General features: G+C 42.0%; 1 protein-coding gene across 2 annotated transcripts in view; it reads right to left on the reverse strand.

Moving 5' to 3' along the window:
- Positions 1 to 15,030, reverse strand: part of CA10 (carbonic anhydrase 10) — a 406,232-nt gene that overhangs the window by 116,152 nt on the left and 275,050 nt on the right. For both annotated transcript variants that reach the window (XM_059669535.1, XM_059669536.1), the window contains exon 4: positions 7,713 to 7,898. In XM_059669535.1, the coding sequence (XP_059525518.1) occupies positions 7,713 to 7,898 (186 nt within the window). The remainder of the gene's footprint in view (positions 1 to 7,712; positions 7,899 to 15,030) is intronic.

Here is a 15,030-nt window from a genome sequence, read left to right on the forward strand (position 1 = left end):
CGACTTTGGACTAGGTGAACTCCAAGGTTTAGACTGACTAGTAACGGACTTGTCCAGCACTTTATAGCTCAAAAAAGCCCAATCACAGGAGCATTTTCTTTGCACAATCACCCTATCACATACATAAATTGGCGTTATTAGTCCCATGTCAGTTTCAAAGCGTTAGGAGGGCTTATCCAATTCTGCCCTCCCTGAGATCACATTGGTCTTACTGAGATCACACAGCCAGCAAGAGACAGAACCGGGTCTTGAAGTCAGATCTTCTAAGTCGAAATGCTGATCCCTGTCCAGTGGCCGAGTGGTTGACTCTTAGGCCGATATCCGATCCCTGTGATGTGCTTGTCTCTATTTCCCTGCAGCCCTCTTCCAGGCCAACCCAACTACTGCTCTTGGAGATTGCCTCTAAGAAGCTGATCCAATGAATAACCATGAGAGCCGTCCTAGAGTTGCCCTTTAAGTGCTGAAATGGGCATAGATTTATAGAGGCCAACTCTGGCTGGTATTTGGGAACGGATAATTACCTTCACTTACTATATCCTAGGCTGCTTCAGCTAAATATTTACTGCCCAGAATTCTGCCCTTTCCGACGAATTCTGAACACGAGCATGCCACAGGCAACTAAGTGGCATAATTCATTTGGGGCGATCATAAATCTCAGGCTTCCACTAGAAATGATGCAAAAAAATTAATGGAACATGAAATCAAGTAAATGGAATTGAGTACAGTAATTAGTTCATATTTTAATCCTCAGGTCTGTTTATTATCCGTCAACTGGCGAGCAATTAAGCCGGCACCATTGAGATGATTAGCTTTGTTTCAGCAGAAGTTTATCGATATGTCAGAGCAAATGAATCTGGGTGTTTTAAATGGCTTTATTTTGAATTGTACAGCAGCACATCCATGGAGCGGCTAGACATCTAATGACTTAATTTTGTGATATTATTATCTAGATTACTTATATTTAATATTACTGAGCGGTTCTAGATGATTATTGGGGAGAGTGAGGGGGGGAGGAGTCAAACTATAGAAAAGGAGCTTATAATATTAGATCCTTAATACAATAGTATGATTTTGCCTTTTCATATTGAGAGCAAATAAAGGATCTTTAAGGCATTTTACTTTCTACCTTAGTCTTCCAATTGTTAATTTCCATATTTGTTGCAATCAGGCACTATTATGGTTCTTTCATTGGTGATATCTTTGATTGGGGGCACTTTGGTGACTTCTAAGTCCACTTCCCCATGGACGCTCATCAGTGCCCATGTGTATAAAATACTATGTCAATGTCTTTTAGTTTTTTGAGGCTATATAAACACCCTTGTGATGGTGCTCTGCCCACAAAGGCAGGAAATCTGAATATTTGGCTACACCTGTTTTACCAGGCAACTAGAACAGGTGACCTAAAACGGCCTTCTGAATCTTGGAATTTGATATAATTTAAAATTTTTATTTGAAAAATTAAAAATTCCAAACTAAAAGTCGGGAAAGTTGGGTTCTGGTCCTAATTCTGCCACTGAATCTCAGTGACTTTGGGCAGGTCTCTTGCCTTTTCTGGAGTCTGATTTTTCCTCTTGTACAGTAAGTGGGTTGGAAGAGATGACCTCAATAGGGCCTCTGACACTGACACTTCAGATGGAGGCTTCAAGCAGCCTTGTTTTTTCCAATTGCAGGTCTATTTCTTGAAGTGGGAGATGTGGTCTTTGGAGGAACCTCTACAAATTTTAATGAACTGCTGACATTGGCCAGAGTAATAGTGAGTGGATTATTCTTACTTCACACCTTCTTTTCCAATTTGATTTTGTTCCAGTGGCTTTGGAAATGGATTAAAAATAAAGTACAGCTAGCTCACAGAAGTGTTAGAAGCCGTGCCTAACTGCAGTGTCATTGGTTACTAAATAAAGGAAGACCCATTCAACACCTGTAAAGCTGTAACAGTGATGGTCTCCATGGTAACAGTTAGGTTCTAGGATGAGCCTTGATCAAGTTCCAGTTAATGCCTGTCTTTAATTCTGTCGGTAACATAACACCTCCCTCCCTGCTTTGGGTGAGCACTAGGAGCAGGTCAGAGTCAAGTGGAGGAGGATGGCGCTGGTCATAACGCCATCCTGGTGGGACCAGGTCAGCACTACCATGCAGGTTAGGATGAAGTCAGCGGGATGATGCGCTGACCTCAGCAAGCTGTCTTCTCTCTTCGGCTGCCCCACGGTGTCCATCTAAAACTGGCAATGCACGAAGCTGCTGACTTGATCGGCAGTCCTTCTCCAGAAGTAATTATAAAATTGTCCAAAGGGAACACTTCCTGTCCTTAGGTCAGAGTCATCACCTGCTCACTGGTATCGTCATAATCTGCCCTACCACCATCTGGGCTTCTGACTTGTTTGCTTTGCTTCTGGAAGGCCAGTTTGCTCACTCTGGGGAGGACCGGCTCCCAGAATCCGGAACTTTGGCTCTTAGCGTTGGCAAAGACCAGGTCCCTGGTCTGACCCTTGGAGTCATTCCAGGAAATGAGGAATCTAAATGAATTTTTCTAGTTCACTAGCTATCCATTGTTGCATTGCTCCTCCCAGCTACCTTGAAGAATTTGCTTAACTGTATTTGTAAATAATTTAACATAACATGCCTAGGACTTCTGTTAATATCGACATTAACTTGATTAGGTTTGCCATTATGACAACATAATTTAATTACTGATATACTGGACATAATTTAGGCACTCTAAAAGCTACAGTCTTTCAAAACTATCTCCCCTTACTCATTCAATCTCTTTGTTCAACCAAGTGTGTAAAACATGTATATACCAAGTGCGTAAAACATGTATGGAAAAGTATTAAAAAGCACAGCCTACTCTGTGACTATAGGGAGTTACCAGTCTGGGCTGACAGGATCCTCTGCTAGATTGTTGACTCCTTAAAGGCAGGCTCCAAGATCTACAGGTCTTTATTTCCCCACTGGGCTAGGGCCCAGCATAGGTGAACAGTCATTATTAAGGGGTTTGTGGATAGACCTTGGCCTATGTTAAGCAAAGTTGTGAATCTGAAGACCTGAGATAAGTCCAACCTCAAATATTTATTGTCTGGATGGTCTTGGGCCTCAGTTTCCCCAGGTAAGAAGAAGACAATACTAAGGACAACCTCACTGATCTAGGGTTTACTGATTAACTGGGAGAATATATATCATTGTTTTTTAGATTTCATTCAGGGTAAAAGCCAAGTCCATACAAAGTCCATGATTTGCAGCAGCCCTAGACCCAGCCACCTCTGACCTCTCACACCCTATTGCTACAGATGTGTTCTTGCTGCTCCTGCTTTTCCTAGAATGCTCACAGCTCTTTCACACTTCAAAGCCATGGTCCTTGCTGTTGCTTATGCCGGCAATGTCTTCCCCCTAGACATCCCCATGACAGCCCCACAAGTGTCATCCTCTCACTGAGATTAAAACCAACCACCCCATTTACACTTGTAACTTACTACCTCCATTTCTCATCCTCTGATACCCTCTACTCTGACCTATTTCTTTTCCCATAGCAGTTATCCTATTCTAACTTACCATATCATTTATCATGTCTATTATTTGTCTACCCTCATTGGCCTGAAAGTACCTGACAGGCAGACTTTTCCTTATTTTATTCACTGCACAGCATGTGTTAGGCACTCAGCTAGTGTTTGTTAACTGAATGGGTAAATGAATGAAAGTTGCAAAGCATGGAAACAGTGGCCAGGCTGTCTATTTCCTGTATAGTGGATGCTTCTCTGGGCAGGAGCTGGGATGTGGAGCTTAGCACATGGCAGAAGCACAACTAACTGTCATGTGAAGAGTGGATCACATAAACAGCGGGCTCAGGCCACAGGTACCCCATGAAGTGGCTGGTGTAGTTCTCAGTGCCTCTCCTTAGTCCTTTGAAAAGAAGAACTTAAGGGAGGTTTTTAAAATGAATATTTCCAATTTCCCCCAAATACGAAAGATTCTTCTTGTCTGGCCTCACTACTGCAACTTAATCTACAGGCATGATTCTTTTCAAATATTATCTTCTGCCTGGTTAATGTATTTGTTTCTTTTCATAAACACCCTACTTTATACTGGACATTAATCTAACCACTTAGACATGATTAGCAAGCTAAGGGTCTTACTTATTAAAAACAGTTAATTTTCCCTTCTTAAAAACATTGAGACATTTGAATCCCTGAATATGCTCATTAATCACCAACCCCCAACAAGGCATTCAGGAGTTCTCCATGTAGGACATGAATAATTTTTATAAAAACGCAGTTGCTGACTGTGTCGTACATCCACGCAGCTTTATAAAACAAAGCAAATGATTACCATCAATTACAATAACCTCACTAGACAAGACGGCAATTAATCTAAGCTCTTCAGATAACGACTGTTGCACTGTGCCAAGGAAAATGCCGGAGTTAATGGACTTATCACGATCAGCAATGATAGATGGGGCAGATGGCAATGTGATTATTCATTGTCAACAAAATAAACACATGCTTTGTTGCTTGAAGGGTTTACCTGGGTCCTCTCAGTGGATAGCCAAAAACAAAGGCCAAAGGTGGCCATGAAGATAGCACAAAATACAAATACAATGTTAACCTACAGGATGGGATATATTTACTTTAACTGGGGCTAATCATCAGTGGAATCGGATTGGAGAACATTTTCTTTATGGAAATCATGGACTGTGTAGAATGTCAGCATCAGAAGGCGCATTAAAGCTAAAAGGATGTGAGTCACTTTTATGAAGTTCTCAAATTCCATTCCATGCTTAATGATTCCGGTGATGGGGATTCGCTGGTGTCAGAGGTAAACTCATTCCATTGATTGATAGTCCTTATACTTAGAACATATATTCAGCCAAATCCATTTTCCTGGAATTTTCGCCCATTGACTCTAGTTCTTTCCCTCATACCATAAAGAAGATGCCAAACGCTTCTTGCTCATGACAACCCTTTAGATCTCTCAAAAGCCAAATGCCTATCCAACTGCTTTCCATAGGACATTGTTTTGGTTCTTCCAACATCCTGGTTTCTGGCACCTAAACCGACACCAGTTTACAGACCAGCCATACACAGACCACTCATACTGAGACGGAGGGGCTCGGAAAGAAATGGGATACAGCCGATGCGGTCTACCTAGGGCAAGGTCTAACTGTACTTCTGCTGAGGCTGATGCTCAAGTTGCCTTGGATCAATGGATGTGTGCGTGGCTACCATGATTGGGAAGCAGTTCTCCAACTCCCACCCGTCCAGACAGCACACAGCTTTGCTGTTTCCAGAGGGCAGTTACCTCTGGGCGCTCCTTTTCATTTTTTTGTGCTGTATGGCTTTCTTAAGTCCTCATTGTTTACAAAACCGGGACAATCTAGATGGAGCCTGAGCTGAAACTGGCACAGTGGTCACTAACCGAAATCTCTTGGGGGAATTTGTACAAATGTGCACACCTGGACCCCACTCCTGGAGACTGATTCAGTTGCTGTGGGAGAAGAACTCAAATGTAAATATTTTGACAATGATTCCCAGTTAATGCTGATTTGCAAATGCTTTCTTCATTGAGAAAGCTTAAGAATGCACTATTGAGGGAGTGCTTCACAAATCTCATTATCAGACTCTCCTGGGAACTTTTAAAATACAATTCCCTGGAGTGTCTGATACCTGTGGTCTGGGGTAGGTCTAGGAAAATGAACACATTGATGGATCAAATTGTTATATGCTTTCCTTAAGGATTTTGTAAGCGTTCATTTACTCCAAAATTGTAGTTCATATATCAATTACAGATCCCTCTTCTTATATATTGAAGAAACGAGCTACTCTAAGTATTTCTACAATGTAAAGATTTTAGCCAAGTAAACGTCTATATTTTTTCATTCATTCTTTGAATAAATTCTTTAATAAATTCATTTTTACTCTGAGGCAATCTTGTGATAGGCACTGGAATGTAACAGCACAGTGAGGGAGGAAAAAAAAGAAACAACAGCAAACAAATGAGCAAGTAACTCAACAAATAAAATGATCAGAACTCTTAAAATAACATGTGTTTTTAAAAGGATGAGTTTATCTAAATTTGAATATTTTGTAATTCAGATTGGCAGTCTGCAGTCATTCTTAATTCATGAGTTGTTGCCCTACTCTACTTTAGGATCTGCAACTAGGGATTTTTGCATTACAGTGCCTTTGGCAGACATCTCTATTCAATCCTAGAATTTCTGCTACACATTCTGGAAGGATATTCCTGCTCAACCCTGTCCTCTATGCAGCCATTACTAACTGAAGATGTATGAAATCTATGCATACCTTCCTCAATACTCAGTGCTCTGACTCATCTGGTGCCTTTGTTGTCCCTCATTTCTTGCTTTATCTTTGTTGTCTATCAACCTTTGAGTACCCGTGCTCCTCACATTTGGAATCCCTGTTAATTTTCAAAGTAACCTGGAGAGCTATCTAAGCCAGCCTTAGAAAGATCAAATAGCCATGTCAAGATCACACAATTAGTGTGTATCAAAGCAGGAGGTCCAAACTCAGGTTCTGTGACTCCAAACAAGATGCTTTTAAAATTGTTCTGCATTGCTCTTCTCCTCAGCCCAGTTTAAAGGTGAGGCGTCGTCTGATCCCTTCAAGTAAAATTTGCCAATTCTTCTTTGAGTTGGCCAGAGCCTTTGTACATCTCCATTACAGCATGACATTATACTTGAATGACTTGAATATAGCACCCTTTGAGCTCCTCCGTGATAGGAGCTCTGTGGTTTTATTTGTTTTAATCTCTGTATTCCTGGTAATAAGCAGAATGCCTAGGAAGGTTCTCAGTTGATAGATTTTGAACAATTATTAAAATCTGGCCACTGGACTCATTACGGTGGTGCATTTCTTTCTCAGTGTATGGCCTTACGATATCAAAAACAATGCCAGGTTTAAACATGATCTTGATTAAAACCACTTAAAAAGACCAAGTTGATAATGAGATATATACTTTTGTTATTTCAGAGCCGTCTTGACATCAGTTACTGAGGACTCGTAAACAGAAACCTCGTTACAGGATATTGAGCAGGTAAAACCCCTGGCCCCTTGTTGATAACCACCCTCAAGTGCAAGAGAGGTCAAAGAGGTCAAATTAAACACACCCTGCTTGTCAAGTGTCATAACACAGATGCCATCTGCTTAAACTGTAGCTCTCATCCTATAATTGAGGCTGTGGTTTGGCTCACTGCTGTGACTTGAGTTTTGTCTGGGTTGATGGTGGCATACAGTGACACTCACCATTAATGGTGACTATTTAGTTGCCTGACATTTATTTCACAGTAAATTATAGTTTTGTACAAATTAGAGCCATTCTCCCAGAATGGAGAATTATGGAATCTATGTTATCATATGTGACATATGGGAGACTGAATACCCAGATAGAAGAAAATGAAGATGCGCTTGAAAGGTAAGGGCTTGGGGTTGAAATAATGCTCTGGAGATAACTTAGGGCATGAGTCACAAGAGAGGTGCACCCAAGTTTTGGAAGGAAATATTCTGTTTCATTGTGGCGTTCCCTGGTAAACACTGGAAGCTCATTATAGACGTCCACATCAACTTGCAAAAGACAGAGGGAGAAAGAAGGTACTGACCTTCTTGTTTCATAGATTCAAGAGAAATCTTTCCACCATGGATATAAATAGGCACCAAATCTTATTAAGTTGCACTTAACCTTAGTTCCCCAACAGCCCCACCTACCTCCCCAGAGAAGGCTTGTCCGTTGAGGAGGTGCTCTGACCCTTGGCTATCTTCACTCCCAAAGTGTAGCCGGATCTCCTCCAGCCGGTGGCTGTATGTCATGGGCCCTCCTGATATGTTGACCAAGTGCTCCTTGTCCAGGCGCAGGGACACGTGTCTTCCAGTATTGTACATGGTCCCACTGACCTGCAAGGCAATGGGCAACAGGTCAAGCAAGGCTCTCCTTCCATTTCTCACCAAACCTACCACGGTGCTTAGACCTATGCCTTTTGCTTCCCCCTAATGGGAGGCCATTAGGTTGAATCCACATATGGAATGGGGAGCAGCAGGCTCCCCAGAGGGCATTCATGCACTACCTGGCTTCTATGGTACTTTCTGTGCAGCATAAACCACATTATCATTTAGGAATTTGAGGAGAAACTTAAAGGAGACCTAATCAACTATGACTAATATTTTGGACATTGCACCTTAGAAAGCATTTACTTGTCTTCTTACCATAAATACTTGGGATGTAGAAATGCTGCAAAAGTTCAAGTCTCAGGTGTGAGAAACTGGAGAAAGCAGTTAGTAGGGGTGAGATGCTACAAAGGCCAAATGAGAGACAAGGAAGCCAAAATGGATGAAGAGGAACAAAACCTTGTGGGAGGCTGAAGGCATAGGTCTGCAATCTCAAGTGTCCAGTCCAGTGTGTCTTGGTTAGGTCCCTCTCTCACCTCTGCAACCAGATGTTGCACAGAATGAGAGCTCTGATCCTTCCTTAAAGCTGGTGGCCTCAGTGCGAAGCTAAAGAGATTCATACAAGCTTCCCCTTTCCAAAGATTCCTAGACTTACTCCTTACTCCCAAGTCCATCTTGCTGCAGCCCCTGCAAAAGGCTAGCCTTACTGCTTGTGGTCCTATTACTTCTTTCCTTTTGGAATTTGATGTTCAGCTTCATTTTCCTATTACCTTAGCACCTCTCAACACTTGGTTCTAGAACACTGATTCTTCCCTTTGATGTTTACTGTCTTAGTCTTCTGGGTTGACTTGGCTCTAGGAGCGACCAAAAGCTTCAGGAAGACTTTGAGTGGGTCTGGATGCAGAGCTATTGGATGCAGAGCTACTTGCATTTTCTCCCTGTTTACTCTGACTCCTTTGGGCCAGCCCTATGGATTCCTTAAGAGCTCCACATAACTTTTGATACCTTTATAGCACTAGCCTTACCTGCTCTTCCACTTTTCTTACACTAGTCTTTTAAATGATGGGTTAGTTTAGTTCTGTACAATGCTTACTGTGGCAGAGACAGTGATGCTTGCCAAATACTCCATTGACTCATTATGCTACCATCTTGCCATAAGGTGGAGGCCATGGTGTTGGTCATGGGCTATGAAGGGACATGACAAGTGTCACTTCCAGGCTGAAACAATGAAAAGCTTATGCACGATTCTCTAGTCTCTCTCTTTCCCTGCTGCATCAGCCAAGTGGGTGATGCAGAAATATGTAAATGTGGTGCAGCTACAGGATGAAGCCTGTGCCAGCCTGGGTCCCTGGCAGATTATGTGCAGATTATAAAATGGCCAGAACTCTTCCCCTCCTTACGTGTGACTCTGTAGCTGTTCCCATGAAGATAGGGGTCTATTTCTTCACCCCTTGAATCTAGGCTAGCTTTGTCACTTGCCTTGACCAATCACATGTAGTGGATGTAACATGCTACTTCTGAGAGTAATAGATCCTTACATGCTTTCTCCCTCCTTCTTAGAAACTTGAGACCTCCATGCAAACAAGTCTGAGCTAGCCTGCTGGAGGCTGACACCATAGTGAGGAGAGCCACCCCAGGAGAAGCCATTCTAGACTGGCCATTCTATGGATCATCCACCAGCTGGCTGGCCTGGCCAGATCAGCTGAGGCTGGTCCAGACCAGAAGACAGGCCCACAGACCTGTAGCCTTGGGAGTGAAATCATTGGTTGTTGAAAGTCCCTAAGTTTTGGGGGTCGTTTGTTAAGTAGCAAAAGTTAATGGATACACACTATGTCAACCATCTTCTCTCCTGTGATCTGGAACTATCAGCAGAGACTCTGGATGGTCTCTGCTGAGTTCTGAACTGGAAAGCCACATGGGGACCAGACAGTCAATCCGCTAAGCAGTTGGAGTCAGATCTGAGAGAGAGAAAAGAAAAGCAGACGTGCCAACAGTGACAGAGGAAACCATGCAGAGAGAGAAAGGTAACTGGAGAGAGTAACTGCCTGACCTTCAGAAACTCTGGGCACCTCCTTATTCCAGTTCCTTCTTGAGACCTGAGCTGTACTTTCTCAGATAATTTACCAATAAATTATACTTTTTCGTAGGTTATCTATTCCTTGCAACCAAATGAGCCCTGTCAAGCACCCCATTCCTGTTCTCCAGTCTCAGATAAATACATATTTAGTCAGTATGACATAATGAGAATTTATATACAGGCCTTATGGTTAGAGAAGCTCAAAAAATAAAAATCATTCAGAATCACTTACCCAATAAGCACCACTAATATTTTAGTATATGTACTCTTCACACTCATAACTCTATATACCCATATTTTAGTGAAAATATTTTATGTGTGTATAGAGAAATTATTTTTCACATATATGATTCTATATATAAATACATACAATTATATATAATGTATTAAAGTAATATTAATATATAGCATAAATATATTATATATTATTTTTACTAACATGAATATTTATGGTTATTAACTGTTCTTCTGTAATAACACTTTGCAATAACTGTATAATATGCTTCTATAAAATATACATATAACTTATTGTTGAATCTTTCCATTCTCTCCATTTTTTCACTATTGTACAAAAATAATGCAATGAGCATCATTATAAATAATAGTTTTACTAAAACAGGGCTATTTCATGAGGCAAATTCTGGGTGTAATGGTGTACACATCATCACTGTGCTTACTATCCACTGCCGCATACATCTGCGGTGGAGAGTACATCCCACAGAGCAGGCTGGATCTCTCTAATTCTCTTTAAACGACATGAAGAACAGAACCGTAGGATTCAACCTGTAACATCCATGGGCACCTCTGGTCTGCAAGGCAGCAGAAGAGGAGCTGCTCTGAATTCTTATAGGACATGTGCTCTGTCCCACTGTGCAGAAATCTTGGGCTTCCCTGCACTTCTAGCGGTGCCTTCATCTGTGTCTGTTTCATGTTCCTAAGAAAACTGTTGTCCACTGAATCAAGCCAGTGACAATGTCGTACGCTTGTCTGCATTTTTGCAATACTTAGGAACACCCATTGGCAAATATTCGATGGAAGAATCAAGGACTCTTAAATCAAAAGATTCCAAATCTGTCTCTCAGTGACCTTTCAGTGAATTATTTTATTTATTATTTATTTATTTTAATTCTCACCTGAGGACATGCTTAGAGAGAGAGGAAGGTAGGGGGGTGGGGAGAGAGAGAGAGAGAGAGAGAGAGAGAGAGAGAGAGAGAGAGAGAGATATCAATCAGTTGCCTTCTGTATGTGCCCCAACTGGGGATTGAATTTGCAGCCCAGATATGTGATCTGACCGGGAATAAAAGTGGTGACCTTTCGGTGCACAGAACGATGCTCAACCAACTGAACCACTCTGCAGCTTCAGTTTCCTTAACTGTGAGGTAGAGATAAGAAAATTTCCCCCATGAAAACAAGGGATAAAAAAGGTATGAGGCATGTAGAAAACAAATGTCAAAATGATAGAAGTAAATCTCCCCTTATCAGTAATTACTTTACATGTAAATGATTCCACTTATATGAGGTAACTAGAGTAGTTGAAATCATAGCGATAGGGAGTAGAATGGTGGTTGCCGGAGGCTGGAGGTAGGGAAAAATAGGGAGTTATGGCTTAATAGGCTTAAGTATTCAGTTTTGCAAGATGAAGAGTTCTGGAGATGGATGGTTGCACAACAACCTGAATGTACTTAATACCACTAAAGTGTACACGTAAAAATGGTTAGGATGGTACATTTTATATGTGTACTTTATCACCATATAAAACTGGGAAAAATGTCCCCAATGAGGTTGTGGTGAGAATTAAATAAATAAGACGTGTTATTTTCATTCTCCCTCTTCCTTTAATTTTTTTAAAAAATATATTTTATTGATTTTTTTACAGAGAGGAAGGGAGAGAGACAGAGAGTTAGAAACATCGATGAGAGAGAAACATCGATCAGCTGCCTCCTGCACACTCCCCACTGGAGATGTGCCCGCAACCAAGGTACATGCCCCCGACCGGAATCGAACCCGGGACCTTTCAGCCCGCAGGCCAACGCTCTATCCACTGAGCCAAACCGGTTACGGCCCCTTCCCTTAATTTTGACGTGTTGCATGGGTGCCTAGCTGATGTTGAAGGACCCATGTTGATCTCCATACTTCCTGGAGCCTGGTGGGATCCAGTGCTACTTGCTGAGCATCACAATGAAGCACTTTAATTGGCTTCTGCACTGTGATGAGTCACTTGTCTCCAATTTAGGATTTTAAAGCTCTAGGTGTGAGATGCATTCAAGATCATTTTGCAGGCCATGAAGCAAACACAAAACCAGGGTCACCAGGAATAAAACACTGCACCTTCTAGTTCTCAACGCCACTTCTTAGACCCCTTCTACTTACATGACTCTATATTCATTCATTCATTCATTCATTCATTATATTGTCAACAATTCATACAATATTCAATATATGTGACTATGCACTAGGAGCTAGGAATTGTGTGGAGTAAAACCAGGCATGCTCCCTGCACTCATGGAGCTCACACTCTCCAATATGTAGAGACCAGAGTGGGGGAAGGAAGTTATGGGGAATCCATCTGAAATTCCACCACTTGCCTATGTGTTCTTATAATTAGATGCAACACCCCCTTATCCCCACCCTTTCCCCAGACACCAAAATAACATTAATTTGTATTAATCAAAAAAAGCTGTGTAGCTTGGGTATGGTTTGTTGCACTTTAATTTAAAAATAAAGGCTTGACAACATTATGTATGATATCTAACGGTGCATCTGCATTGTAGTAATTAACACTGCAGCAGTGTCATTTCATCTGTGATGCTAATTACTGTGTTTCCAATGAGCTATGTTGGTGCACAGCACATTGAGAAAGTTGTATGATGCAGATCAGAAAACAGAGTGAATGGAGAAGTTGATGCTACAGCAGATCTCCAGGTGGCCTCTGGCTGCCTCCCAGTTCTCCTTTGTGTTGTATTTCAATCCACTGTGAAATGAGGAGAGAGGTGTATGGGATGCCCATTTTACAAACGAGAAAAGTAAGTGTGGATGGTGAATGCTCAGCGACTTTTCTCGGATCACACCGTTGGCACATAGGCAAACCCAGGTTGTCTGATTCTACATCTAACGAGCCTTATGTGAGCAAATGCAAGTATCTTAGCTCATTTCAGATGGAAACTATGTCAGGGGTTTCATTTCTTCCCCAGTCTGGAGATTCAGGGCAGAGGAAACAGAATCCCAATTGTGTAAAAGGAAGAGGTGGCCATCTGACTTGCACAAGAGCTACCTGCATTCTCAACACAGTTGGGTAGGAAAGGCAGGGTGGAGGGCACCCACAGATTCTGAGGACTCACTATGTGTCAGATAGCGTGTCACTTTATAGGTCAGGAAACTAGGTACACATAGGCTAAGAACTCTACTCAAAGGGGAGCAGGTGACGAGACTGACACTCAAAAGAAGTCTTTGTGAGCCAAAGTTCATGGTCTTCCACTGTCTCAGAGAGCAACTTCAAAGCCACCAGAGAGGCTGCATTCCATTTCTCAGTGACTGCAAATTCAGACATTGAGTAATGGTCTTTTTATTTATTTTTCTATATAGAGTTGGCAAAGGCCTTGCTCACTTGTAACACAAGAGTGCTGGCATTCTTGCCTTTAGGATACAGTCTTATTTAGCAGATTGTCTTTGACTATAATTTGAGGGAACACAATGGGCTGACATCCACAAGAGTAGCAGTGATTGTGATGTATTCCAGGCCTTGTACTTAGCAGCTTCATTTAATACTTGCACTGCCCATGTGAGAAAGGGATTATTATTCATATTCTACAGGGAAAGACATGAGGCTCAAAGAGATTAAATGACTCTACACGAAACTCCAGTTAGAAGTCAGCAGAATCAGAATTCCAACCTAGGCCTGTCAGATTCCACATTCTACAGCTCTTGAAAGAGAAGTCAGAATTAGGCAGAGAGTGTTAGGGAAATCACACAGTTCATAAGGAATTTCTGGGGTTGGGGCTAAACTCTTAAAGCCCATGGGTGTACTAGTTTGGGTTAAATTTGGCCAGGCCTGGCCACAATACTCTTGGGGGTTTCAAGATCCAGGACAGCAAGAGGAATCCAGTCCCCACTTGTTGGAGTTGAGAGATGGATCATACATACCTGCCTATCCTAGTGCTGGCTTAGCAACTGGGTGGCTGAGCCCATAATGTTGGCTCAGCGCCTAGAGGAGTTAGTGAGGAAGGTCCGACAACCACGTCATATAAATTAGGTGTCCTTTCTTTGCAACCGAGGTTTCCTATTATGTGTCTCTGACTGCTCTGCTGAGGTGTGTAATAGGCCTTCTTTGAATGTAATTAGTGAGCCTAAGAGATTTAAGAACAGCACTTAGTCTGGTCTCCTGCAGAGCAGCTCAAGATGCCAAGGGGTTGACTTGTAAAGGCTGAATGCAAGGAGCCAGAGGGCTGCCTGCTCCCATGGGCACTCCAGAGGCATCACTGCCAGCAGAAACAACTGGAGTCAAATGATTGGCCTCACAGCAGCATAGCATATACATGGATTGACAACATTGGGGTAGTGTGGATTCTAGAGCTGAAAGGACTTCAGAGAGAACAAAGCCCAATCTCTTAATAAACCAGGAAACGGACACCCAGAGAGATAGAGAGACTTGTCTAGGATTGTACAACAAGTAAGTGGCAGACCCAAGACTAGAAATCACATTTCCCCTTTCTCTTATCCCCCCCTTTAAATTATTGTAGGTTGAGGGTACAGAGCAGACTGACATGGGAATTAGAACTGCTCTAGTACTAAGGGTGTGTATATGTGAATGCCATAACCCATAGAAAAGTAGAATAAAATTCAGCCTGACATCTGGACATAGCATTTACATGATATGATTCATTTGGGTCTGGGGCTCTTCTCAGCACTCACCCAGATGTTCATGCTATGGAAATTTCAGAGCAATGATTAGACATGGAGGGGATTAGATGCTGAAGAGAGAGATGGGGGTAAAGGATGTAGAGCAGTGGGAGAAGGCATTTTTGTAATGCAGCTTTCAAAGAAAGCAGAAGATAAATATTTGGAGCT

The sequence above is a fragment of the Myotis daubentonii genome, chromosome 16 (assembly GCF_963259705.1).
Source record: "Myotis daubentonii chromosome 16, mMyoDau2.1, whole genome shotgun sequence".
NCBI lineage: Eukaryota > Metazoa > Chordata > Mammalia > Chiroptera > Vespertilionidae > Myotis > Myotis daubentonii.